We start from the raw sequence: 27,051 nt of genomic DNA, 5'->3' as shown, positions 1-27,051 counted from the left end.
AGGTAGTTAACAGAAATGAAAACAGGTGGTCTAGCATCTGACATTGGGATAGAAGAGATTTATAAACAAAATATTTTGAGATAGATATTATAGCTTATTGACACAGAGTTTAAGAAAAAAAATGAAGGCAGCTGGTATTTGAATATTGGATGATGACTCTCACAGGAGACGCGATTATGCCATAGACACCCAGTATCTGCTGTGGTCTTTGGAAGCAGTAAATCCTCAATAATTTGTTGAACCACAGCCAGTGGAGCCTGTTGTTTGTCGCAAATTGCAGTTTGCAGTATGTGAGAAGCTAAAATATTTTTACAGCACTCTCTTAATTGTGCTATAAACATGCCGTATGGGCACAGTGGAATGGAGGTGCCCCTGTAAACAGCAGGAGTTGAAGGCTGTTACCTGCCTTGAGAATTGGCTCATTTTAACCCAAAAAAGAGCAAGAACACAAGATATTCTGTCCATACCCCAGGAGCATTCTACTCAGGCTAGGATCCACCACCTCACACCAGACCCTGCAGGTCCCTGTTTGGTGTCTCGACATTCAAGTGCCTGGACTCTTGCTTCATCTTCCTAGTTGGGATCTGTAATCTCTTTACAGTCTGTATTGCATGCTTGGACTAGTGATTGAGTAGAACAAATCTTTTAAGAATCATAAGATAGCCCCTCCTCCTCAAACTTATGTTTAGTAAGCAATGAATTCTTTTACTCCCTGCTTGCTTTTCTAGATGATATCTTGTTACAGCATAAGATTTCATGGGTGTCTATGTATTTCGTGTATGAGTTTGACTATCCCTGGAGAAAACTCAGTGTCTGACAGCCTTTGTATACTTCATGTTTTGACTTGATTCTTTGCAAATAACCTTTTTCTTGGTTATATTAGTATGGCCCACAGAACCATGGTTGTTACCATAGATGTTAAAAATCTTTTATAGGAAGGATTCAAGGGTGTCCCAAAGGCTTTATGTCTCAGAAGGCTTCTATTGCAGCCCTCCTATCCTACATAAATTCATTAATACCAAGGGAGCTGGCATCATTTAATATAAGAAGGTTGTTTCTGTTTGTTTTTTATTTATAGAGATTTTGATGATAGTGTAAATATCTTAAATTTGGAAACTTTCATAAATAGTTTCTGTGAGCCGATAGTAATTAATGCTTCCTACACTTCTATTTTTTTTTTTTTACAGTGTTTCTTTTGATCGAGTATCAGACATCAACTTTACTCTCAATACAAATGAAAGTGTAAGTATAAACTGTTGTGAGCGATGTGGCACATGAGAGGTTAAAAATTGGGTGAGTCCATGTGTGGATGCCACATGCTGGGACCCCTGTGCTCTAGAGCCCTAATCCTAAATTGGTGTTGCATACTTCACTCTGTCCCACGACCTGCCTGGCACCCGTGGGCGTGTGATTTTTGCAGCCCTGGTTTATGACTTGGTGGAGCTAATAAGACCAGGGTCACTTGTGATTGCAGCGTAGACACTTGACTTCAAAGAGAAGGCTGCAGTTTGACACCAGCCCACTGCCTTTGACTCCTTTGTATTGCCAGGAGAGAAATGTGGACTGGGTCAGGGCAAGCCCCTCATTACTAGGCATTTCTGCGGAAACATGGAGACAGTCATGTCACCTGAATGGAGACAGTTTGTTGATTTTATGTTGACTAGCATGAGAGACCACTGGCTTATTTGCTGATGGAGTAAGGTAGGAACTGCTGATTTGAGCCATTGAAGGTTATCACTGCTCAGCTGGACTAGTAAAAGCAAATAAGTACGGTTGCTTTTCCTTGCTAGGACAGACCTGGGACCGCATCTGCAGGACAGGGGAGGCTCCTGGGATTACAATGATGCTTTGATGAGATGAAAGAGGATATGGTCTATGTTTCTTTTTGCTAGTCTTTTTAGGGAAACCCAGTCTTTTTTAGGGGAATTCTTGTTATGGACACAGAAACTAATGTTAGGTGTTTATATTTTACTTTGGTGTATGTGATAGGCACCATATTGTAAAGCAGTGAAAAAAATGCAATTTACATTGGTAATGCTTAAGAGAAGATAAGTTGACTTTAAATTTATTTTGTTGTGTTTTTCCTGTCATTTTTATTTAGGGAAATATCGCCTTGTTCGAAGCATGTTGTAAGGAAAGAATACAACAGTTTGATGATGGTGGCTCTGATGAGGAGGACATATGGGAGGAAAAGCACGCCGCGTTCACACCAGAGTCCCAAAGACGGTCCAGGTGAGAGATAGTTGGTTATAGTTGTAATTATAGCCAACCTGTAGAGAAAATGATTACCATGAGACACACATTGTGTCATCACCAAACATACATGTTAACCCAGAAACCAGTGTTTTTTTGTCATGGCCGGAAATGCCCTTGTTGGCGGGAGTTGGTGCTTCCAGTGTGACAGTGATCTGCTTGAAAATGCTTCAGGTGTTTAGACACAGTGCATGAAATGCTGTGACCCAGCATCTTCCAAAGGGGAAATGTTGCAGACGAGCATAGTCACATAGTGCCTTTTACTGAATAAATGTTCCCTCACCAGTAATTACAACAGCAGTTATGTGTTGTTTCTTCTAAAAGATGGAAAACTTCCCAAAGGAAGGGGAAGTTGTTTTTAAAAGTTAATCTATTTGGGGAAGATAGGGCCATGTCAATTGATATATCTGGGTCAGTCTAGTCCTTTTTTTTTTTTTTAATCATCCTTATCACAGGAACCTAAATAAATGATGCTTCTGTACACAGACAGATCTTGTTTATATGAGCATTCATTATCAGAATCTTCATATTTAAGAGAGAGGAATATTTGATCAGCAGCTTAAGAGAGGAATATTTGAACAGCAGCTGAACTTTCATTTTTATTTCATTTATTGTTACTCATTTTATTCATTTACTTATAATAAGTAATGTTGTCACATGGCCTAGAATTCAAAGGGAATCAAAGAGTATGCAATGAAAAGTAAAACTGTCTCATCCCTTCTCCCAGCCATCCAGTCCTCTTGCCGGGGAGTCCCTCAGCGTCACCTCTCACTGCCAGTTATGCTGCCTCTTGTAGGAATGCTTGTTGCCACAGGTTATAGCAGACTCAGCGGTGGCTTGAGCAAATAAAGCTGTGTTTGTCTCTACGGTCCAGAGTTGATAAGGGAGTTGAATAAGGCTGTTAGACCAGGCATTTTTTATTTATTCCTGCTCTCGTCTTCTGCGTGTTGATTATCTCCTATGATCACAAGATAGCTGCTATAGCTCCAGAGCCAGACAGCAAAAGAAAAATACCTTCGTGGCATTTTTGTTTGTTTGTTTGTTTGGATAAAGTCCCACTCAGACTTGTTTGCCATCATTTACTGAGATTTTGGTTCTTAGGTTGAATGGATTCACTAAATGATCCTTGCCCACAGCATGACTAATATGTGTGAGGACAGTAATACAGTATATCCTCACAGAGCACCATGTGTGGAAGCCACAGAGAGTTTAGTGTGTCAGGGAAGACTCTGTCCTGGGGGAAATGGCACCTGATACCCAGAGGGAACACTGATGACAGAAGGCAGCTTTTATTATTTAACAACTCTATTGAGGCATACTTGACGTAAACTGCATTTATTTCAGTTGTACAGTGTGGAAATTTCAACATGTACATACATCCACGAGACCATCCTCCCAATCAGCATCATGAACTTAGCCATCACCCTAAAGAGTCTTCTCATGGTCTTTCGTAATACCTTCCTCTTTCCTGTCCCGTCCCCCACAACCATCTGTTTTTTGTTCTATTAGTTTGCGTTTTCTAGAGTTTTAGATAAATGAAATCAATACATTATACTTTTTTTGTCTAGCTTCTTTCACTCAGCATAATTAATGTGAGAGCTGTCCATGTTGTCTAATGTATTAGTAGTCCATTTCTATTTTTTGGGGGGGCGGGGGCTGGGTAGTATTCCATTAAGAGGATACACTACAATGTGTTTATTCATTTTCCTGTTCATGGATGTTTTGGTTGTTTCTGGTTTGAGGCCTATAATGTCACTTGAAGATAGATTGTGATGTTAAAGGTGCATTACTGTAAACCCTAAAATAGTCACTAAAATAACAAAACGAAGAGTTATTGTTAATAAGCCATCAAAGGAAATAAAATCAAATCATAAAATACAAAAGAAAGCAGAAAAAGAACAAAGGGCAGCCTGGACAAACAAAACTACTGAGCAGCAGAATGATAGAGTTAGTCCTAAATAACCATGTGAAACAAACGATGCAGACACCCTCATTTAAAAGACAGAGATTGGCTGGGCACAGTGGTTCACACCTAGAATCCCAGTACTTTGGGTGGCCAAGGCAGATGGGTTGCTTGAGCCCAGGAGTTTGAGACCAGACTAGGCAACATGGCAAAACCCTGTCTCTACAAAAAATACAAAAATTAGCTGGGCATGGTGGCGTGTGCCTGCTGTGAGGCGAAGCAGGAGGATTGCTGGGAAGTCGAGGCTACAGAGAGCCAAGATAAAAAAACAAAAAGCGAAGATGGTCAGATTAGATAAAAAATGAGGCCTAATTAATGCTGCCTATGGGAAATGATTTAAATACAAAGAAACAAGTATATATAAAAACACAAAAAAGAACAAGATATGTCAACCTAAGAAAAAGAAAAGCCAGAAGGTCTGTATTAATCTCAAAGTAGATTTCAAAGGAAAGGGATAAAGAAAGTGATATAATGATAAAGGGGTCAATTCATTAAGAGGACATAGCAACTTTAAATGTTTACACAACCTAATAGCAGAGCTTCAGGATACACAGAGGAAAAACTGGTAGAGCTGTAGAGAGAAGTAGAGCAGTCCCCAATGATAGCCAGGTATTTTAACACCCCTCTCTCAGAACTGATGAAATGGGAGGTACAAATCAGGAAGGCTGTGGAGCACTTGAACAACACCATCAACTAACTTGCCCTCCTTGCACGTTTATAAAGAATCCTACCCAACTACCACAGAGTGTACATTCCAGTGTGTGAAATACTTACCAAGATAGACCATAAAGCAAGTCTCAGATTTCAAAGGGTTCAAGTCATTTTCTGACCAAAATGGAATGAAATTAGTAATCAGTAACATAAAGACTTTTGGTAAATCCCCCAGCTTTTGTTTGTTTGTTTTTTTTTTTTTGAGACGGGGTCTCGCTCTGTCACCTAGGCTGGAGTGCAGTGGTGCGTTCTTGGCATGCTGCAACCTCCACCTCCCGGGTTCAAGTGATTCTCCTGCCTCAGCCTCCCAAGTAGCTGGGATTACAGGCGCCTGCCACCAGACCTGGCTAATTTTTGTATTTTTAGTAGAGACAGGGTTTTACCATGTTGGCCAGACTGGTCTCAAACTCCTGACCTCAGGTGATTCGCCTGAGCGACAGAGCGAGACTCTTTTGTCTCAAAAAAAAAAAAATAAAATTTGCTGGAATCTACAAAAAAAACTACTAGAACAATTAAAATGACTTTAGCAAAGCTGCATGATACAAGATCAATATAACTGTACCTCTTTATACTGCAACAAATGGTTGAAATTGCTAAACAAGCCGAGCATAGTGGTGCATGCCAGTAGTCCCAGCTGCTCGGGAGGCTGAGGCAGGAGGAGCCCTTGAACCCAGGAGTTTGAGGCTGCAGCACGCTGTGATTGCACCTGTAAATAGTCACTGCATTCTAGCCTAAGCAATATAGACCCCCATCTCTTAAAAAAGGGAGAGAGAGACAGAAAGTACTAAATAATACTATTCATAGTAGCACCAACACTATTGACTGTATTAAATATGACTGGGCATGGTGGCTCATGCCTACAATCCCAGCACTTTGGGAGGCTAAGGCAGGAGGATCTCTTGAGCCCAGGAGTTCGAGACCAGCTCGAGGAACATAGGGAGACCCCATCTCTATTTTTTTAAAAAGAGAAAAAATTTAAATATGTAGGGACAAATCTCACAAAACATGTCCAAGACCTGTATGCTGAAAAGCCTAAAGCATAGCTGAGATAAAGACAACTTGGTAAATGTTTATAAGTAGGAAGACTCAATATTATAATACTAAGCTGCCAGCTCTCCTCCCCAGGTTGAATCTATAGATTCAACACAAACAATCCTTCCAGCCTTTTTTGTAGCTATTAACAAGCTGCTTCTTAAATTCATATGGAAATGAAAAGGATCTAGAATAGCCAAAACAACTCTTATAGAGAACAACAAAGTTGGAGGACAAACACTACCTTATTTTAAAATTAATAGTTAAAACAGTATGGTATGGGCAAGAAGGTAGGGCACAGATCAGTGGAACAGAATAGAGAGCCCATAAATACAGGCCTACGCATGTATGGACAACTGACTTTTGATAGAGGCGAAAGGCAATTCAGTGGAGAAAGGATAGTCTTTTCAACAAATGGTGCTGAAACAGTCAGGCATCCATATTCAAAAAAGTGAACTGATCCATACCTCTTACTATTAACTCAAAATGGATCTTAGACCCAAATGTGAAACATTAAACTATAAAACTTCTACAAGAAAACCATTGTGACCTTGAGTTAGACAAAGATTTCTTAGATGTATCACCAAAAACACAATACTTAAAAAAATATATATATTTTTTTGGAGATGGAGTTTTGCTCTTCTTGTCTAGGCTGGAGTGCAGTGGTGTGATCTCAGCTCACTGCAGCCTCTGCCTCCCAGGTTCAGGTGATTCTCCTGCCTCAGCCTCTGGAGTAGCTGGAATTACTGCCTCAGCCTCTGGAGTAGCTGGTGCCCGCCACCACACCCAGCTAATTTTTGTATTTTTAGTAGAGATGGGGTTTTGCCACGTTGGCCAGGCTGGTCTCAAACTCCTGACCTCAGGTGGTCTGCCCGCCTCAGCCTCCCAAAGTGCTGGGATTACAGGCGTGAGCCACCACGCCCATCCATAAAAGAATGATTTTAGTAAGCCGAACGTCATCAAAATTTAAAATTTTCACTCTTCAAATGACACTTTTAATAGAATGAAACGACAAACCATGCACTGGGAGAAAACATTTGCAAATGACACATTAGATAAAAGACTTGTGTATAGAGTTAAGAAATCTCTTTACTCAAGAAAAAGACAATTCAGTTTTTAAAAAGCACAAAAGTGTGAAAAGACAGTTAAGAAGATACAGGATGGCAAATAAGCATTTAAAAAGATGCTCAACCTCCTTGGTCATTAGGAAAGTACAAATGAACACCACAGTGAAATGAACACCTCCACCGCTTCGAGAAGGTGGTTCTTAGATTGTGGCCTCCACTTTAAGCAGAGCCCATGTGCTCCTGTGATGGAGGCTTAGTGTGAGGTTGGGCAGCACGCACGCAAAGCTGAATCTTCCCGGGCATCCTGACCACGTGGTGCTCAGACAGATGTGATCCTGCTGAAGCACCACAGGATCTTTTGTTGCTGGATGACTGTTAGAATTTTCTGGATTTAGCTGGTGGCTGATAAGCAGCGTTAAATACTTGGGTCTTGTTTTTCCTTAGCTCGGGGAGTACAGACAGTGAGGAAAGTACAGACTCTGAAGAAGAAGATGGAGCAAAGCAAGACTTGTTTGAACCCAGCAGTACCAACACGGAGGATAAAATGGAGGTGGACCTGAGTGAACGTAAGTGGATTCATTCTTCAGATCAGCTGCCCTGTGTTGGAATTAGGTATTGTGAACAATTGGCAAAGGAGCAGTTCACAGCGTCTGAGATGATTTCTGAAGGAAAGGTTGGGTTGAAGCGTGTTGTCAAGTGAATTCCTCTTGGAGGTTTAAGTTTCAGAGACAGCTTCAGGAAAGGAGCACAGAATGCATTTGTGGATAAGGTACCTCCTCTTCCTGGTAGGAAATGAACATCAGCTGTGTGGGTCTGGCTGGAGGACAGAGCCCGCTGCTAGGTCAGTCTTCTGGCTGTGTACCCTGTGTGCTCTTGCAGAAGGAAAAGGCCCTGTGTTGGTGGGAAGAGGAGGACATGGTTGTGTTGTGTGGCTTTGTGAGTGGAATCAGCCAGGGGACGCAGCCTTAGCTTAACAAGCATTTCAGTACGTTCTTCGTAGTTGATTTCAGAAGCTCACAGCCTTGAAACTTGTCCAGCTGAGTGCATGCTTGTGCCCTGCTCTTTGCTAGGAAGACTTGAGTTAGCTGGCCTTTTAAAAATACTTTAAAAACTTCTAAAGGTTTGGGAAACAAACGTTCATGTGAGGGAGCCGTATGGGCTGATAGCGAGGCTTGCCCCAAACCTGGCCAGTCTCTGATTGCCCTGCAAGGCCTTTTTTGTGTTCAGTCCCAGAGGCTGAAGCCCAGCTAGTGTGGACCTTGTGGTGACTTCAGAGCTAAATGGGACCAGATCAGTCATCTAGCAAACGGCCACATGTTGCAGATAAGGAAACGGGAGATGGAAGAAGAAGAGAGATCTTCTTTCTGCTGCCCCTTTTCCAGCCCACCCTCAGGAGGAGGAAGTGGACTTTTCTCTCCATAATTCAGTTTCAATCAACATGCCTTTGTCAAGTTCCTACTGTATGCCAGGTGTTAGGCCTGTAACTGTGAACGGGCCACAGACTCTGCCTCCAGGGGCTTGGGGTCGGCTGGTGAAGCAGATGGGCAGTGCAGGGAAATGGGGACAGGGTGCTAGAAGAGGGGAGCCTTCCACTAGGCCTCTTCGTAGAGGCAGGTGGGTGTGAGGCTGAAGGACCTGTAGGGATTTGCCCGTGTGAGAGAGAAAACAGCTAATCCAAATGCCCAGAACGTGCTGTTTTGCATGGCTCGGGGATGAGGTGGCGGGAGCTAAGGCCAGAGGCCAGATCAAGAGTTGTATTCTGAAGGTTGTAGGGAGCCCTTGAGGATTTGACTAAGAAGATCATTATTGGTTCTGTTTCAAGACATTCATAGCAACAGTGAAAAATGGATGAGAAAACGCATGGTAGAGGCAGGAGAAACATGAAGACACTGAACTGTTACACATAAGAGATAACGAGAACTGCAAGGTGGGCTCCAGGCAGCAGGGAGGTGTGAGGAGGAGACAGGGCAGATGCCCTGATCTGTTGGCTCTGGAATCTGTAGGGTTTGTTGTTGTTGTTGGTTTTTTTAATGTACAGTTCAAGGTTGGGTGCAGTGGCTCAGGCCTGTAATCCCAGCACTTTCTGGAGGCCGAGTCAGGCGGATCACTTGAGGCCAGGAGTTCGAGACCACCCTGGCCAACAGGGTGAAACCCTGTCTCTACTGAAAAAAAAAAAAAAAAAAGCTGGGCATGGTGGCATACACCCATAGTCCCAGCTACTCGGGAGGCTGAAGCAGGAGAATTGCTTGAACCTGGGAGATGGAGCTTGCAGTGAGCCAAGATCATGCTGTGCACTCCAGCCTGGGCGATAGAGTGAGACTCCGTCTGGGGGAAAAAAAAAGTACAGTTCAGTAGTATATTCACACTGTTGTGTAACAGATCTTTAAAACTTTTTCGTCCTAAACTAAAACTCTGTACCCATTAAACAATTCCTCATTTCCACTTCCCCAGTCCCTAGCAGCCTCCATTCTACTCTCTGTTTCTCTGGGGTTGACTAGTCTAGGGATCTCATATAAATGGAATCATACAGTATTTGTCTTTGTGACTGGCTTGTTTCCCTTAGCATAGTGTCTTCAGAGTTCATCCCTGCTGTGGTGTATACAGGATTTCCTTCTGTTCGAAGGCTGAATGACATTCTGGAATCTTTGGTTCTTTTAGCAGGCTGGGTATGGTTAAGTGACAGGGAGGGAAACAAACACTTGGCTGGACTGTGTGCCGCTGCTGCTGTGACTGTGGGCCTGGGTGTAGGGATAAGAAGCGAGGAGGAGAGCACCCTGGATGAGGTGTGCATTTACCTACCTCCCGGGGTTAAGTGTGGCAGGGAACCAGGCCTCCTGCTTCTCTGTTCCTTGGGAAAGACTGCTTTTGCATCTTCAGATCTCTGGAGGCACAAGTGGGTAGGGTTGGGAAGATTCTCTCTCAGGGTCTCAGGGCTACAGGGCTGCCCCAGAGAGCCTCTGCCATTCCACCAGTCTCTGTGGCTTCTTTTGGAGGTTCTGTGGACATTCAGAATCATTTAAAATGTTACACGGACTCTGAGGAGCTCATCTGGGAAAGACTATCTCAAAGAGATAACAACAGAAAAGTCATTTGTGTGTAATATAATTTAGTTGTACAGTAGAACTCAGATGGAATGATTCCAGAGCTTTGCATAGAGTGAGCAGGCAAACATAACTGTCAAGTTGACTTTTTGGAGGTTTCAGGTGAGATTTTCAAACATTCAAGCATTTATTCCTTCTTGGTGTCAGTGGAGCCCTGTGACACTCACACAGGTAGGTAGGCAAGAAGCATGGAGCGCACCCTAATTGGATACCTGCTCTATGCAGGCTCTCCTTTGATCTTTGCTAAGTGAATAGTCATTATGAAATCAAACAGATGAAGTCAGATACCTTGCTCAAAGTCACAGTCAAGTCTGTCTTTAAAATCAGAACATTTCTATTCTACACAGGTACTTCTTAGTCACTTGTGTCTGGGATAAGCCCTTAAATAACTTATACCAGGTTCCCTAGCATTCCTTCTTGCAACCTAGAGATTCCTAATTACGATAATATCCCTGATGGAATGCAGTGGTTCCCACATCCGGCTTGTCCCCAGCAAAGGATTGAGGATTCAGCACTCTGTGAAGGAAAAGCATGGTGTGCAGTTAGAGCAGATCCACAGCGACCTGACTTCATCAGAAGGGACACATGTCTGAGGAGGTGACATTTAAAGAGAGACCTGCAGATTAGACCCAAACTTGGCCAGCAGGCAGCATAGTAAGAAGAGCCCCACAGACCGTAAGTGTGCCCAAGCGAGTCCTGCTGCTTTAGCCTCTGAGGCCAGACCTGCTTCTGCAGGACTTGGAAGCCTAACTGCAGTGCACTGCAGGGAGCCCGCAGAATGGGCAAAGTGCAGCCAGACCTGGACTGGGAAGCATTAAGGTTATTTCTAGTTTATTGGAGTTGAATAACCAACATGTTCTTTTTTTAGAAAAATAACCTTTTTACTTTTGAATAATTTAGATTTATAGAAACATTGCCAAGATAGTAAGTCCCCATATATCCTTCACTTAGCTTCCCCGAGTATGAATATAGCCGTGGTACATTTGTCAAAACTAAGAAATTAACATTAATCCCTCTTTGTGCATGTAGCTTTGAATCTCTGTGTAGTATTTCTTTTGGAACAGTTGTTAGAAATGGGAGGTTTGAGGCCTGGGCACGGTGGCTCACGCCTGTAATCCCAGCACTTTGGGAGGCCTAGGTGGGCGGTTCACGAGGTCAGGATATTGAGACCATCCTGGCTAACACAGTGAAATTCGTCTGTACTAAAAATACAAAAAATTAGCCAGGCATGGTGGCGGGTGCCAGTAATCCCAGCTGCTCAGGAGGCTGAGGCAGGAGAATGGCGTGAACCCGGGAGGCGGAGCTTGCAGTGAGCGGAGATTGCGCCACTGCACTCCAGCCTGGGCGACAGAGCGAGACTCCATCTCAAAAAAAAATAATAATAATAAAAAGAAATGGGAGGTTGGAGAATGTGGGGGCATTGTTAGAGTGCCCTCCAGGTGGCTGTGCCCTGCCCGCTCCTGCCCTCATTGGTGAGAGTGTCTTTCTCCCACAGCTCCAGTCTCTTTTGCTAATGTGTTTTTGATAAATACCTTGTGGTACATGAAATGACTGAAGTGTTTTCCAAATAGAATTTCTCCCCTCTTTTTAGCACCCAACTGGTCAGCTAACTTTGATGTCCCAATGGAAACAACCCATGGTGCTCCTTTGGACTCTGTGGGATCTGACGTCTGGAGCACAGAGGAGCCGATGCCAACTAAAGAGACGGGCTGGGCTTCTTTTTCGGAGTTCACGTCTTCCCTGAGGTGAGTGAACATGTGCTGTCTCTACACCCTTCCACGGGGGACCTGGGAATGGTCAGGTGTTTGCTGTTAACGTGTGTTCTTCACCTTGACTGACTTCCAAGTTGAATATACTGCCCTGAAAAAGATTAAACATCAGCATACTGACACAGCTCTGTGTTGTAAGAAAAACAATCACCATCTTCCTTTCCTTTCCTCCTGGATTAATTGGAAATGGGAGTAGTTCTTGAACAAAGTAGCTTGTGAGGATGCGGTCCCAGGGAGTTAGCAGGATGCAGCAGAAGATGCATCTCCATGGGCTTTTCTGGCTTCACAGAGCTGTCAGGACAGAATTGAGGAGAATAGGAATGAGGTGAAGCCAAGAAATCCTGACAGGCACAGCGCACCTCTGTGTGGGGGGTGGCAGGCAAACAAAATGGATCTTGAATTCAGTAGATAATATGAACTTATAGTTCACTTGCAGCTAGTCCAGTGCTGTCAATTAAGGGTTCCCAATCATTGGTAACTCAGAAGATATAGGAAGACAAACTGTTTAGGGCTGACAGTTAGTGTCTTAGACAAACCAAAGAATAGGCTGAAACCCATGTTGCTTTGTAGTAACCATAGTAATAGCATTAAGTTACTACTCAGAGGTACAAGTGAGATTTGTGAAAAATGTCTCCAAAATAATGAGTTATTTCATCTACCCCGCTTTTCAGTACAGGACATACATTTCCACCTACTCCTTTTTTGGTCTGTTTATAACCCGAGGATAAGAGCCTTTGGTTACTTGAGGGTGTGATTGAAGCAGCTTGCTTCTCTTTACCCTCTGTGTGCACATCTCTGAGTGTGTGGGAGTGAGGGATAAAAGAGGAAGTGTAACGATCTCCCTCGCCCCCACCCCTTACTGCTCAGGCATTTGGTGTTTTTTACTATGTTGCCACAATTCCAGCAACAAATATCATTAAGAGGGCCAGTCTCTCCCAGGCAGCGTGGCTGAAAATAAGTAAGGGTTTTTGTAAAACCAGTCAACCTGATAAATACCGTTGCCATTGTACAATGTATGTCTTTGCTGTTCAAGCTCTGGGAGCCTTCTAGTGACTATGGTGGGATGAGAAGTTGGGACATGATGAGCCTGTCTAGAATGCTTTACAGTCGCTGTCTTACTGCCTTGCTGGCTTAACAGAACATTTGCCTGCCCGCACTCATCTGCTTCTTCAAACAGCTACTGGCACTTAGATCCGTGTGTCATTGGAGTTTGTAACCCAGTGACTCTTACACAGATGCTAATGTCTCCTAACAAAAGCTTACTTGTAAAGGCTTATTGTGAATCATGGGGTAACTGAGGACCATTCCCTGCTGCTAATATCTGAATTTTCTCTTTTTTGAAAGCACAAAAGATTCTTTAAGGAGTAATTCTCCAGTGGAAATGGAAACCAGCACCGAACCCATGGACCCTCTGACTCCCAGTGCGGCTGCCCTGGCAGTGCAGCCAGAAGGTGCGTGCAGAGAGGCCTGGGTACACACCAGGGTCACGTGGCTGCTTTGTCAAACCAGACCTGACTCTCAGGCTCAGGGGCTAGTGGAGCCGGGGAGTGAGATGGTGGGTCTGATGTCCACAGGGCAGCTGATGAAAGAAATTGTGCCTGTCCTTCTAGAACTACAGCATGCTGACTCTGGAAAGAGTAAGGGCTCTAAGTTACCAGGCATGCAGTGTGCAGATTAGGAAACTGTGAGGTCTAGAGGGAAGAAGGCCTGAGCCCAGAGTACCCAGGGTGAATAAAACTGGAATTAGACGTATGCAGCCAAGCCTGTGTGTAGTTGTCCCTTGGAGTTTGCTTTGCTCAAGCATGTGGGTGTGTCTGGGTTTGTTTAGAGCTATGGGGCTGGTTATTTTCACTTCACCATTGTAAGCAGATTGAATAGTCCTGGGAATCTCTAAAGTTCCAGTGGGTTTTCCTATTACTCTACCCAGTCACATGTGTTCCTTGCACTGGCCCTGAACTGTTTTCACCTTGATGGACAGGGCTTTGGGAGGAGGGGGATGCTAGCAAAGGGAGTGTGATGGGAACCGAAAGGATGTGGAGGGCACGAATCATGAGGTGGACTTAAGGAGTGAGTTCTTAGAAAATGAAATGAGGTGCAGGTAGAGGGTGTGAGAACCCTCCTTCCCAGGGGCAAGGGAAAGGAATAAAACCAATAACTAATGCCGGTTTCATCATCCTCCTGAACATTTGATACAGATTCCCGCATTTGACTCCTCAGTGGTTCTGTAAGTGGGTGCACTGATCCCCTTTTCTGGATAAGGAAACGCAGGTTACAGATGAGGTTCCTTGTCCAAGTAGTCTACAGCTAGGAAGTGGTGATGTCAGTGTTTGAATCCAGGAAGCCTCACCTCAGCCAGGCTCATACTTATGTGGCTTCCTATTAGAGAACAAAGAAATGATCCACCAGCAACATCACAAGAAAGTAATTTTTAAAACAAAGAAAAGCAAATAGAGCCCAACTGAGGAAAACAAGTGAGTAGAGGGTGGAATGTGTAACTGCCTGCTCTGCCCCACACTGGAACAGTTAGGAGCACAAGTGTCTGCTGGGAGAAGCCGGGTATGGAGGTGGACGCTGAGCTGGGAGGGATGTAGGGGACTTGCTAATCTCTGGTAAAGAAAACCCATGAAACCCCTCTTTAGTGGGCATCTTTAAGAAGTCTCTGTCCATCAAGAATGTGGCCCAGGCAACAGCAGGCAGAAGCCATCTCAGTCTTTTTTTCTTCAAGCAGTAGATGTCACATTGGGTAGATGGGTTTGTACAGTGGTGGGGTGCCAGTTCCTTTTCGGGCTTGCTGTGTGTGACCGTCAGCTGTGTTCTTTTCAGCGCCAGGCAGTGTGGCCATGGAAGCCAGCTCTGACGGAGAGGAGGATGCAGAAAGTACAGACAAGGTAACTGAGACAGTGATGAATGGCGGCATGAAGGAAACGCTCAGCCTCACTGTAGATGCCAAGACAGAGACTGCGGTCTTCAAAAGGTAACCAGGGGTGAGATCCTGCTGGCAGCTTCAGGTTATTGGGAGGATGGTGGGGCAGAAACCTCAAACATTAAAATTTTTAATTTGATTCAAATGAATGTTCAGATACTAGCTTGATGTCTTTCTATTGTCTCCATTAAACACAATAAATCTTAATGAAGAGATGGAGAGTTTAGGCTCCTAAGTGCCTTTTCCCCCATAAATGTGTTCAGAAGACTGTATTTTACATCTAGCAGTTTGATAGAACTATGAGAATTGATAAATCTTTAATCACAATAAAAATTGGCTTGTGTAGCAGGCTACATACAGAGCATGGCCCATGAAAACCGGTTTCAGGTTGACTGGTTTTACAAAAACCTTTAGTTATTTTCAGTAACATACAGGTGATTATCTCTGGACATAATGCAGTCATGAAAATTCAGTAGCAAAATGATAACTTTAAAAGAACGTGACCCTTAGAAATTAACCTCACTTCTAAACTCAAAAAAGGAATTGTAATGGATATTAAAAACCTAAAACTGAGAGAATAATGGGAAAAATGTCTGTCAAAACTTAAGGACTGCAGCTAAGCCTGTGCTTAGAGCTTTAGTCTTAGAGACCGTTCCAGCCATTACAAGAAGGAATGCCTCCCGGCTTATTGCGAGGTCACTACAAAACAAGGAGTGAAAGAAGAAAACTGACTGTAGACTGATTTCATACATGAGCATTTATTCTCAAAACTTAAGTTAAAAGCTAGCAAACCAAATGTAGCAATGTATTTTAAAGTCATGACCAAGGATATGTACTCCAGTGACACAATGTAAACACCAATGTGTACATGGTAAAAATTATTCAGAGTAATTCACAGACAAAAGGAGAAAAGCATTTGATTACAAATTAAAGCTGTTCATGATTTTCTTTGCAGCCTAGGAATAGAAAGTAAATAGGTGAAACTGGTAAGTATCTCTAGAAAATCTAGAGTAGACTTGATTCTTCACAGTGAGGCATTAGAAGTATTCCCTTTAAAGACAAGAACCAGAAAGTGGGACCTACAGTTGCTATTTGTCTTCAGCACTGTGCTGGTGGCCTTAGCAAGTGCAGCATACCAAATAAATAAATAGTCGCTGTTTATAGACTATGATTTATACATAAAAATTCCAATTGAATCTGTAGATAAGGATTAATAGAAAAGTTTAGCAGGTTTACTGGAGACATACAAAAATCACTTGCATCTTATAAATCAATATAAGATATTCCATATGTGCCTGTTTTTAATAAAAATGTAAAACTTTATCTATAACTAGGAATATGACCTTTATGGGAAAACAGTTTAAAATCTCATTGAATATATTGAAGACCTGAATATAAATACCAAGATTTGCCATATTTATCAATGTGAAGGTATTTTTAGCATTTCTGAACAAGTTAGTCTATGAAATTAATGAAATTTCCATCAAAATCCCAATAGAGATTTTCATGGAAATTGAGAAACTGATTGTAATAGTCATAAGACCAAAGAGAGCCAGGAATAGCCAAAAACATTTTAAAGAAAAAAGTGAGGAGCTTCACCATATTAGATATCAAGACTTAGTAAAGCTGGCCGAGTGTGGTGGCTTGCACCTGTAATCCCAGCACTTTGGGAGGATTAGGCAGGCGGATTGCTTGAGCCCAGGAGTTCGAGACCAGCCTAGGCAACGTGGCAAAATCCTGTCTCTACAAAAAATACAAAAATTAGCTGAGTGTGGTGGCGTGTGCCTGTGGTCCCAGCTACTTGGGAGTGCTGAAGTCGAGGCTGCAGTGAGCTGTGTCCCCCGCTGCACTCCAGCCTGGGGGACAAAATGAGACCCTGTCTCAAACAAAAACGAAAACAAAACTTAGTAAAGCTACTGAGATGGTGTGGCTTTGGCAAAGAATTATACAAAGAGACCCCCTCCACTATATGAACTTGTTACGTGTTAGAATGCCATTATAATTCAGTGAGGAAAGAGTGGACTAGTAAATAGTGATTATCCACATAGTAGAAAAATAAAATTAGATATTTTGTCTCAACATAAATATGAAAAGCATGAACTGTACAGCTTTTAGAAGACAGCAAAAGAGAATATCTTCACAGTTTGGGTGTAAGGCATTTTTTAACCATAAAAAGCCAAACCATAAAGGAAAATATTGGTAAGTTTGACTTTAATTTCTAATATCCCAGAAGACATAAAATGAAAAGACAAGCCACAACCAGTAAAGAACCAGTAGCCAGGATATTAGAAAGAACCTTGTATCGATAAGAGATAGTCTCATTTTTTTAAATGGACAAAGAATGCAAACAAGCAACTGTCTGTGAAGGAAAACAAGGAGCAAACCAAATCCAGAGTAAATGGGACCTGTCAGTTACAGTAGTAAGTAAATGCTATTTCATGCTCACCAGTCTACTAATTCCTATCTTAAGTTGTTAGAGAGAATAGAAAAAGTACAAAACCTGCCCGGCTCATTTTATGAGGGCAGTGAAATTTGAATTTCAAAACCAGATAAAGATAATTACAGAAAATGATCAGTTCATGCCACTTACAGGCTACTGAATGCAAAAATCCTGTGTAAGGTATTTGCTGACTGGATCCAACAGTGTATTAAAAATAATTTATAATGATTAGTTAGGGTTTATCCTGGAAGGCAGGGATGGCTCAAAGTCAGAGAAATCTGTCAGTTTAATCTCCATATATGGTGTTAGACAGAAAGTCAGTCATTTGATTTTTTTTTTGATAAGGTTCCATAGCTATATATGATTAAAACTCTGAGAAAACCAGTAACAGAAGTGAATTTATTTTTCTTCTTTCCTCCTCCTCCTCCTCCCTCCTTCTTTCTTCTTTCTTCTTCAAGATGAGTGCAGTGATGTGATCTCTGCTCACTGCACTCTCTGTCTCCTGGGCTCAAGCCGTCCTCCCACCTCAACCTCCCAAGTAGCTGGGACTAGGACTACAGGCACACGCCACCATGCTCAGCAAATTTTTGTAGTTTTTTTTTTTTTTTTTGTAGTGATGGGGTTTCACCATGTTGCCCAGGCTGGTCTCAAACTCCTGAGCTCAAGCAATCCACCTGCCTCCACCTCCCAAAGTGCTGGGATTACAGATGTGAGCCACCGCGCCCGGCCATGAATTTCATTAACTTGGTATAAGTTAAATACCAATACCAAAATGCTACAGCAAAACTTATACCTAATGAGGAAAGTTTAGATGCATTCACTTTAAGACGAAGCCTTAAAGGATGTCCATTTCATTGCCAGTGTTAGGCAGTCCTGGAAGGGAAAGGAAATAGAGTTATAGGTAAAGATGAGGAGGAAGTGATAAAACTGTTGTTCTTTGCAGGTGGTAATGATTACCTACAACCAAGTCAGTAGCAAACTTGTAACTAATAAGAATTCAGTAAAGCTATTGAGTAAGAAATCAGTTTAAAAAATCAGTAGTCTTTTTCTTCATCAGTAGTAAGCAACCAGAACATAAAATAAAAAGCAAGGTATTATTCCAAAATACATCAAAATATAAATTATTCAGGAATGATCTTAACCCAAGTCTCTATAGAGAAAACTTGAAGAAATTTGGACAAGTGGAGACCATGGCATAGCTTAGTGCTGCAAAGACATCTGCCATCCTGAAGTTAGTGTTCAACGCAGTCTCAATCCAAATTTCAGTTGGATTTTTAGAAGGAACTTAATACTCTAAAATTTATATGGAAAAATGAAGGTTCCCAAATTGCTTAGAGGTAACCAAAAGGGAAGATTGAAAAAGAGACTTGCCCTGCCAGATAGTCACGCTGCAAAGTCACAGTGATTGGAACAGTTTTGATATTAGTGTCCAAATAGGTACAGGTGTCAGTGTGATGAAATAGAGGGATTAATGGGGAGGGGAGAGGAAGGGCTGGTTCACCAAAAGGAAAAGTCAGGCGAGATCCTCCCTAATCTACATCCTAAAACAACTCCAGCTGGATTAAAAGACAATAAGAAAAACATATACAGTGCTTTCTGTGTACCAGGCCCTGCTCTCTACACTCTCCATGTGTGGTAACTCATGGATTATTCTTAGGAACCCTATAAGATAGGTACTGGGATTATTAGCCCTGCTTTTCAGGTGAGGAAACTGAGGCACTAGAGTTAAGTGATGAGGCCGGAGGCCAGAGTCTCATGATGGTTAATAAAAGAAATAGAGAATGTCTTTTTAACATGTGGGCAGAAAGGGACTTCTGTATCTATCTCATCTGTCTGTCATCTATCTATCTGTCTGTCTGTCTGCCTATCTAATCTATCATCTGTCAGTCTATATCTAATCTAGATTTTTTTTTTTTTTAAAACACGAGGTCTCGCTCTGTTGCCCAGGCTGGAATGCAGTGACGCAATCATAGCTCACTGTAACTTCCAACTCCTGAGCTCCAGCAGTCCTCCCACCTCAGTATCCCAAGTAGCTGGAACTACAGTTGTGTGCCACCACTCCTGGCTTAATTTTTTGTTTGTTTACTGTTTTATTTTTGTGGCCCAGGCTGGTCTCAAACTCCTGGCTTCAAGTGAGCCTCCTTCGTCGGCAGGACTTCTTTAAAAAAAAAAGCCTTCAAAAACAGAAACTATAATGCAAAGAGTTGAGTTAGATTATATTAAAGTTAAGAATTTCTGGTTGATAAAATGCTGCAGACAAAATTAAGAGGCTGATGGCAAACTGAAAAAAACATCTGTAGTAGCTAAATCAACAAGAGACTGACATTATATATTCAAGGACTTCCTATAAACTAGTAAGAAGAAGAAAATCCAAATCAGAAAATTGGCAAAAGATAAGTTTATAGGCAAGCCTTAAAAGCTAAAAAAAAAAAAAAAAAAAAAAAAAAAGCTCAAAACTGCTCAGAGAATTATAAATGATAACAATATAGGACTTGATACTCTTCTTACACGAGCAGCAGTTAAAGGTGGATGATGTTGAGTGGCAGTTGGCTGTAGCCTGCGGGGCCCTGGTGGCCTGCTGGTGAGGAATACAGACCAGGGCAGTCATTCTGGGTAGTGTGGGGTTCTTTGTAGGTAGAAAAATGGCCTACAACTCTTCACTCCTGGGTGTCAAGTACTGAGAAATGCCCAGACAGGTCTGCCAGGGGCCGTGGACAGTGATGGTCGTCACAGCACCCTGCATGGAAGTGTGAGGTGGAGGGCAGCTTTGGTTGGGAGAAGCCACGTAGAGTGGTAGGTGCACGCCACGGGTGCTGTGCCACAGTCAGTGGGGACAGTGGGTCTCCCCGACTTGCTGAGTTAAGAGGTAAATACAATGAGATGTAGAGTTGAATGCATCCCAGTTAGCGACTCAGAATACACATTATGTTATGACTATTTTTTAAAGAATTAGAATTAGAAACACATTAGTTGCTTTGAAGGGAAAGGAGTGGGGAATGGGGATGAAGAAGAGTAACTTAACTCAGATGATCACTAAATCATAGGATTTTAACTCATTTTCCTACTTATAAATTGCTTGGAACTATCTGGAAACGACCCAAGAATGCATCCTAACACGAGGTTTTTCATAAGCAAAATCCAGGACAGAATCAGCTCTGAGTGATGGACCTTTCACTCTTATTAGTGCCATTGTGATTATGTAAAAAGGGGAATCCCAGACTGAATAGGCAGAGTCTAAATTTCTAGCCCACAGAGCTGAGGAGAGTGTCTCTTGTGTCTTTCTCCACCAAGAACCATCTAAGGGGGAAAAACAATCCTTCTGGGTCTCATTTTCCCTAAATCCTCTGTGCCCTTACGATCAGCTCTTGGCCCCCTCTTCTCCCTCTGGCGTTTGTGCTTCTTACGCATCGTTCGAGGGCAACTCGAGGAGCCGTGAAATCCGAGGCAGTCAACACGGTGACCTCATGTGACTGAGGCTTCCAGCCAGCAAGCTGATGGGGTCTGTCTTGCTGCTTTAATGGTGGGCTTGGCCCCAAAAGCAAAGTGCTTTAACTAAAGACTCATTCCTTCAAACAGGTTCTTTGACACCTTCACCGAGTCTGCAGTTTTGCTTACGTGCAGTCGTGGACATATTATTCCCCCAAATTCCTCATTTCTAGGAGTATTCTGAAACTCTTGTACATTTCTTTTTCTGTTTTGCACACTGGGCTTCAGAGTGTTGAAATCCTATCGGTATGTACAGTGTTATGGGACCGTTCTTTATCAGACGCCAGCCACATTACATTGTCCCTGTTTTGGTTCCCACCTGTGCGCGACCCTTTCCTTTTGTGATTCCCCAGTCACTGTCTGTGGTCGTGTGATTGTGCACCCTGCGCATGCTCAGTCCCAGGACGCTTTGCCTCCGCGGCAGTCATGACTCCAGAGCCATCTGCATGTGACCTCATCCTCTGGTGCCTAGGTGCTGGTCCCTAGGGTGTTTGATGTGCCTGTCATCCTCTTTACTGCAGTGAGGAAGGGAAACTGTCTACCTCTCAAGATGCTGCTTGTAAAGACGCGGAGGAGAGTCCCGAGACTGCAGAGGCGAAGTGCGCCGCGCCCCGGCCTCCCAGCAGCAGTCCCGAGCAGAGGTAACCACCCGCCTCCTCAAACCCACCCTGGCCCTGCCCTGACCTTGCCTGTTGCTTCCTGGGAGTTGGGCGGGGACTAGAGGGATCGTTTACAGCTGTGCTCAAGTCTTTGGCCACTGACCTGGCAGGACAGGGTTTTCTCAGTCCTTAATGAGCTGAGTCCGACTGAGCTGAGAACTTAGAAACAGCAGTTCCTCTCCTTAGCGCAGAAGCCGAAAACCAGTTTTTAGAGACTTAACATCACTCACTCTTTTAGAAGTGGCTCTGAACAGAGGGGTCTCCTTACCCTTGTTGTTGAGGTACTGAGCTGAGGGTGACATTGAGCCCCCTCAAGGACTTGAGTTCTCATTGGCCCCACTAAAGTCATCCAGCTGCCAGGCACGAGCAGATCGTGGTGCCTATTTGCCCACAGTCCTGCCTGTGTGACACAAGGAGAACTTACTGGAGCCCTTTCATACATGTAGCTAAATAATTCTTAGTGCTTAGGTGACTCCCTGTAATCTTAAGTATGAAATGCCCACTCCCAGAGCTGTGTGACTTAGAATGTGATGTTTTGTTTCTAGTCACTTTTTGCTTAGCCTGAGCCAGTGGTCTGAAGGGATGGGCCAGTCTAAGCCTCAGCCACCCGGAGCCCATGCCAGGCCCTTAGCAAGACTGAGCATGGCGCAAAGATGAGGCTGCACCCCTGGGCCACAGGAAGCTTTGTTCAGCACTTCCCACAATTAACTTCTGTGAGCAAATGTAGCTAAGATTGTATATTCCTTCCATAAGGAATAAAATGACCTTTAAAGCTATTTCAGAGAAGTTTTAACCCCCCACCCCCACCCCATCCTCCCCCAAATCTTGCCAGCATTGTGTGAGAGCATAACCAGTGGGAACCAGCAGGGAGCACTCTTTGTTGGTCCAAAATCCTGTATTCACAGTGTAGCAAGCTGTTTGTGTTCCTCATGTGGAAGTCGTAGCCAAAATAAAGCCTTTGTTTTTGTGATTAAAAATATTTTTTTGCATATAAAACAAATTAAGAACTATTTGAGCATGTTGGCTCTAGTGAAGGCTTTTCGGGGAAGAGGCAGGGTGGCCCTCTGGCACTGGGAAGCTGCCTCAACTCTGCTTCTACGGATTGGGCAAGTCACTCTCTTTCTTGGGGGTTTCAATGTATTTTTTAATGGTCCTTTATAGGTCTGATTCCCAATCAAGTATTTCAGCTCTCTGATTTCTACCTATACATTTCCTTTATATTGAGGGCTGCCTAGGCAGGATCATCCAGGTCCATCCCAGTTTGGGGCAGTTGCTTCAGGGCAATATTCTTGGTTTCTCTGTCATAAGGATGCACAAGGCTCTGGAGTCATTTCCTTGGCTTTCTGAGCACAGAAGAATTGTTTGCATAAGGGGAAGCCACTTGCTCTCCTCTGTGGCTGGGAGTGCCTGCTCTGAAGAGCCCTGCCCTAACCTGCCGGGCCAAGGGGCGGAGGAGAAGATGGGGTGAGCCAGTGGAAGAAGAGGGCATCACTTGGGTCCATGTCTTTGTCCATCTGTCCTTCTTCCCTCTGACACACATTTGTGTGTGGTGGCCACTGGTCTAGGCCGGGTCATAAAGCTGCAGCACACGGACACCCAGTGATCTCGCGGCATACTAGAGGCACATTCATCAAGAAGCCACGAAGAAGGGACAGGGGTCCATGTGAGCTGGGGTGCGGGGGCAAGGATCTCTGAGGTGACGTTGGAGTGGGCATTAGGGCAGACCTAGAGTGCATCCTAGATTGCACGTGTTCTAAAGCGACATATGACAGCATGGGATATTGAAGCTCACCCGTCTTCCCTGTGTGGTTCCCATCCCAGCCAGATACCACAGTTCCTTGGATTGGCAGGCACGCTGTTTCCTGTCACACTTTCTCACTTTTCACAGCTGTTTTATCAAGCATGTCCTTTGTGCTTCTGGTGTGCTGAGCATGTTGCACACATTATGTACTTATTTCATATGTATACTAGTGAAGCCCTGTGGGGTGCGGGGAGGGTTATTTTCCCATTTTACAGAGGAGAAAACAACTGAGAGGGGCTAAGAAATGTACTTATAAGATCACTCGGCTTGTTAAGTGAAGGCAAGTTATATACCAGTTATGTCTAGTTCCGGAAGTCTCGGTTCCTATGTCTCTCATACGTGGAGCCGCCATCAGATGTAAGTGAGCAGAGTGGATTGTGTGTGCAGAGCTGACTTATTGGCTCACTGTATAACCAGCAGGTATAAGGCATGGATAGCATTCTAGCTGTAAATTGTGAATGCTAGTGGAAAAGTGCTTGTGGGCATCCTAGTTACGGCCCTAAGCACCCTTTCCCAAGTCTGCTTGATACAATTTTGGTCAAGCCTTCCAGAATAGGTTATATATTCAGGTTGTAATTTTGGTAGGAAGGCAAAACCTGGAACTTTGTTATATACTGTCCCGCCTGTTATTCCCTCCCAGTTTTGAGCCTAACATTTGCTTTGTGGGAACATGTTCTTCCAGTGGACACCTTTTTTTTTTTTTTCCCAGTAGTTTATTTGCAAACCTTTTCTTTCATTTCCTTTTTTCCCCCCTTTCCTAGTAGCAGAATCCTGTTTCCAAGTGAAATAGTATGTGGGTTCCAATCTGTGGGTCACATAAAAGCTTTCTTGAAGGAGCAGTGAACACATAGCTCCTGAAGGCTCTGGAAGCCACAGTTTATACCCCACTGACCTAGTCGCTCCCTGTGCTTCTTGGAGGCCGTGGTGGGGCGGTTCTCCCAGAGCATTTGCTCTGCTGCTGCCCTTGCTGAATGCCTGCTCACCCGGTGATGAAGCTTAGATGCCACTCAGATTTTTCTAGAGCTTTTGCTCCATTCATTTACATATCATTTTATTAAAAACTTACTAAGTTCAAAACAATGTTAAAATAAGTGGTCCCTGCCCTTGGGGAGCTCAGCTAAGTAGGTTTTGTTTTTCATATTTCTGCTGCAAGTGCCTCCGATGCCTGTCTGTTGCTCCTTAGGACTGGCCAGCCAAGCACACCAGGTGACACTTCAGTGAATGGCCCTGTATGACGGGTGACGTCTGCTGCTGCTGACTGAGGACTGCAGACCGCCACCACTCAGGGGCTCTGGAGGGGTCAGCTGGAGCCCACCAAGCTGTCACTGCTGCACTCACTCTGCAAGGGATCAGGACCAGCAACCTTTATATTCTAGATTCTAAGACATTGTACAGAGAAATTCAGAAGTGTAAAAATATTGCACATTGACAAATACCAAGAATTTTTGCGTATGTTTATATTGTATTGTTCTAAATAATGGGTAGCCTGTGAAATAAGATCTTGCCACCCATGTAATAATAGTAGTAATACTATAGTTAAAATGGCTGTAAGAATAGTTTTATAAAAGTGAATACACAGATCTATTGTATTTGAAACATAACTATTTGACAATTATTAGTGTGACCAAAGTATTAGGCAGTTTTCATACATTTTTCACCTTGTACAAAATTACGAATTCATTTTTCTTCCAGGCTGACAAGGAGTTGTAGAATGAAAATGCCCTCTAAGTGTTATTTTGGTTGTTCTAACTTACAAAAGTGATTTTGAATAAGAAATATTTGGTGTTCTTTTTATAACCAGTTTTTGATTGGTAATCGTTTTCTGTATTGTTTAAAACGGATCAAAAATGTAAGTCTATTGGTAGAGATTAAGTATTTATTGCTACATCATAGTTGATAAATTGATGTTATTGTAAAGCCATATGTTCTGTTCAAGTCTTGTTTGCTTGAAATGATTATTCCTACAAGTGAAACACTAGACTATTTGGAGTGTATATGGCTTGTGTTTTGGGTTTTTTTGTTTTGTTTTGTTTTGTTTGTTTTTTTTTTTTTTTTTGGCTTTTGTTTTTGTTTTTTGTTTCGTTTGGTAGTTCATCTGCCTTTTAACCCATTCACCAAAATTTACCTTGTTAACAAGCATCACCAATGAACATTTCAGAGCAATCTGCATATTTAACAGACCTAAATCCTATTAGGCAAGTCAGTTGAAAATGCTCGTGCTGCTAATGGAATTAGAGTGCGTTCATTTTACAGGCTAGTATTTTAAAAGTAGAAATCAAAATCTGGCACCGAAGCATGCTAATTGTTTACTGTACCTTGTGAGGTTTTCACTCATAAATTTAAACCAGTGTATTTTTTTTAGAACTGGTTTGTGTATATATATAGTGATTATGGATACTAATTCAATGTAATTTATAATTTTCTATGTCAATACAAAAATACATCACAGCCTTCTCAAACAGCTGAAGCAATATATTGTATATTGCCATATTGTCTGGTGAAAGGGTTAAATTACTTCACCTCTTGCACTTTTAGATGCAAATCAGTTTTTCATTTCTGTAATAGAAAATTATTCACGTATTTTTACATCATTTGTTTTTCCTGACCAGTATTTAAAACCAAAAGGATATTCTGAAAAATGGCCAACAATTTTTTTAGAAATAGCATCCCAAGCAGCGTGCCTAAACATTACATTGCATATGGAAATAAAAGAATCAAACGTCTAATGCCTTATTTCTGATTTCCTTTTCATTTTAAGTGGTGTAGAGACTCCAGCACTCCCAGGACAGTGGAGTCAGCAGTAAGCCCTGGGACAGGTGGCAAGGGTGGCTCCCTTGACCTTTGCACGCCTCCTCAGGAACCCTCTTTCCTGGGTGAGCTCCTCTCTGAAGAGACTGTCCTTGGACTTCCTCTGGAAGCAGCACCCCCAGAGGACAGGGCTCCTCCTGCTTGCCTCAGGGCTGCCTGACTTGAATGGCGTTGGACCTCGGGGATTACTGGTAGATAATATGCTCTGGTCTCGCCTGGTGGCCAGTTTTGCCAGCCATGGCCAGGGTTTGGCTCCACTGGCGGCACACGTGGCCTCCATGGTATGGACCCGGTGGCTTCTCCATCCCACCCAAGGTACCAGTGTCTTGCTTCATCCCACTGACTGCTAGGGAGAGAGCCTCTGGGACTTTTCTTTGGGGCAGCATTTTGTTTTGTCTTTTGTAGCAGGGAAAGGATATGACAATGGGGAGGACAGTTCTTTTGGAGGTTGGAGGGGCCAAGCCAAGGACAGGAGCAAGTGTGCCCTCATTTTGTTTCTACTTTTAATTTCTGTGTGTCGGCCATACTGAATTATGAGACTAACAGATGTCTACAATACAATACCTGTATTCAAAATAACAAAAATAAAGCCTGATTCTTTGTTTCTAGAAATCTCTTGTACCTTGCTTGGGCTTTTAATGGGTTGATGTGTCCTGCCATTAGGTCCCGTGTTACACTAGGTCCTGTGTGAGAAAGACTGCACTGCACTGTGTGAGAGAGTGGCCTCTGGGATCAGGGGCTCGTCCTCCCCACTGCCATAGCCCAGGTGCCCAGAAGAGGCGGTGCCTGACACCGGCGCTCAGTCTTGGGACGGCTCCAAGGGTTCCTCTGGACCTCCAGCTTGTCACTTTCATGTGCAGCGTGCCCCACCTATGTTGTTTGGCTCCCAGCCCAACAAGGTGCTCCATAATGATTCTTAAGATGTGATGCTTATGTAGCTCCTTATTTTGCATTTTCCCTTCACCTGTTTGCTTAAAAACATGTTCTCTAGTCATTACCTCCTAGCAGGTCCTCTGCACAGCCTTTTGCTTTCTAGGC

The 27,051-nt window shown here is 43.2% G+C and overlaps 1 protein-coding gene across 50 annotated transcripts in view; it reads left to right on the top strand.

Moving 5' to 3' along the window:
- The window catches only part of PPP6R3 (protein phosphatase 6 regulatory subunit 3), a 153,460-nt gene extending 126,835 nt beyond the window's left edge, over positions 1–26,625 (top strand). For 25 of the 50 annotated variants that reach the window (XM_063727977.1, XM_024254663.3, XM_024254661.3 and 22 more), the window contains 8 exons: positions 1,188–1,242; positions 2,102–2,232; positions 7,471–7,592; positions 11,719–11,872; positions 13,241–13,347; positions 14,720–14,870; positions 21,267–21,386; positions 24,389–26,625. In XM_063727977.1, the coding sequence (XP_063584047.1) occupies positions 1,188–1,242; positions 2,102–2,232; positions 7,471–7,592; positions 11,719–11,872; positions 13,241–13,347; positions 14,720–14,870; positions 21,267–21,386; positions 24,389–24,440 (892 nt within the window). In that variant the 3' untranslated portion in view covers positions 24,441–26,625. 50 annotated transcript variants of the gene reach the window in all.
- The last annotated feature ends 426 nt before the right edge of the window (positions 26,626–27,051 follow it).

This window comes from Pongo abelii, chromosome 9 (assembly GCF_028885655.2).
Source record: "Pongo abelii isolate AG06213 chromosome 9, NHGRI_mPonAbe1-v2.0_pri, whole genome shotgun sequence".
Taxonomy (NCBI): domain Eukaryota; kingdom Metazoa; phylum Chordata; class Mammalia; order Primates; family Hominidae; genus Pongo; species Pongo abelii.
The sequence above is the reverse complement of the archived record's forward strand: the minus strand, read 5'-3'. Positions and strand labels throughout refer to the sequence as shown.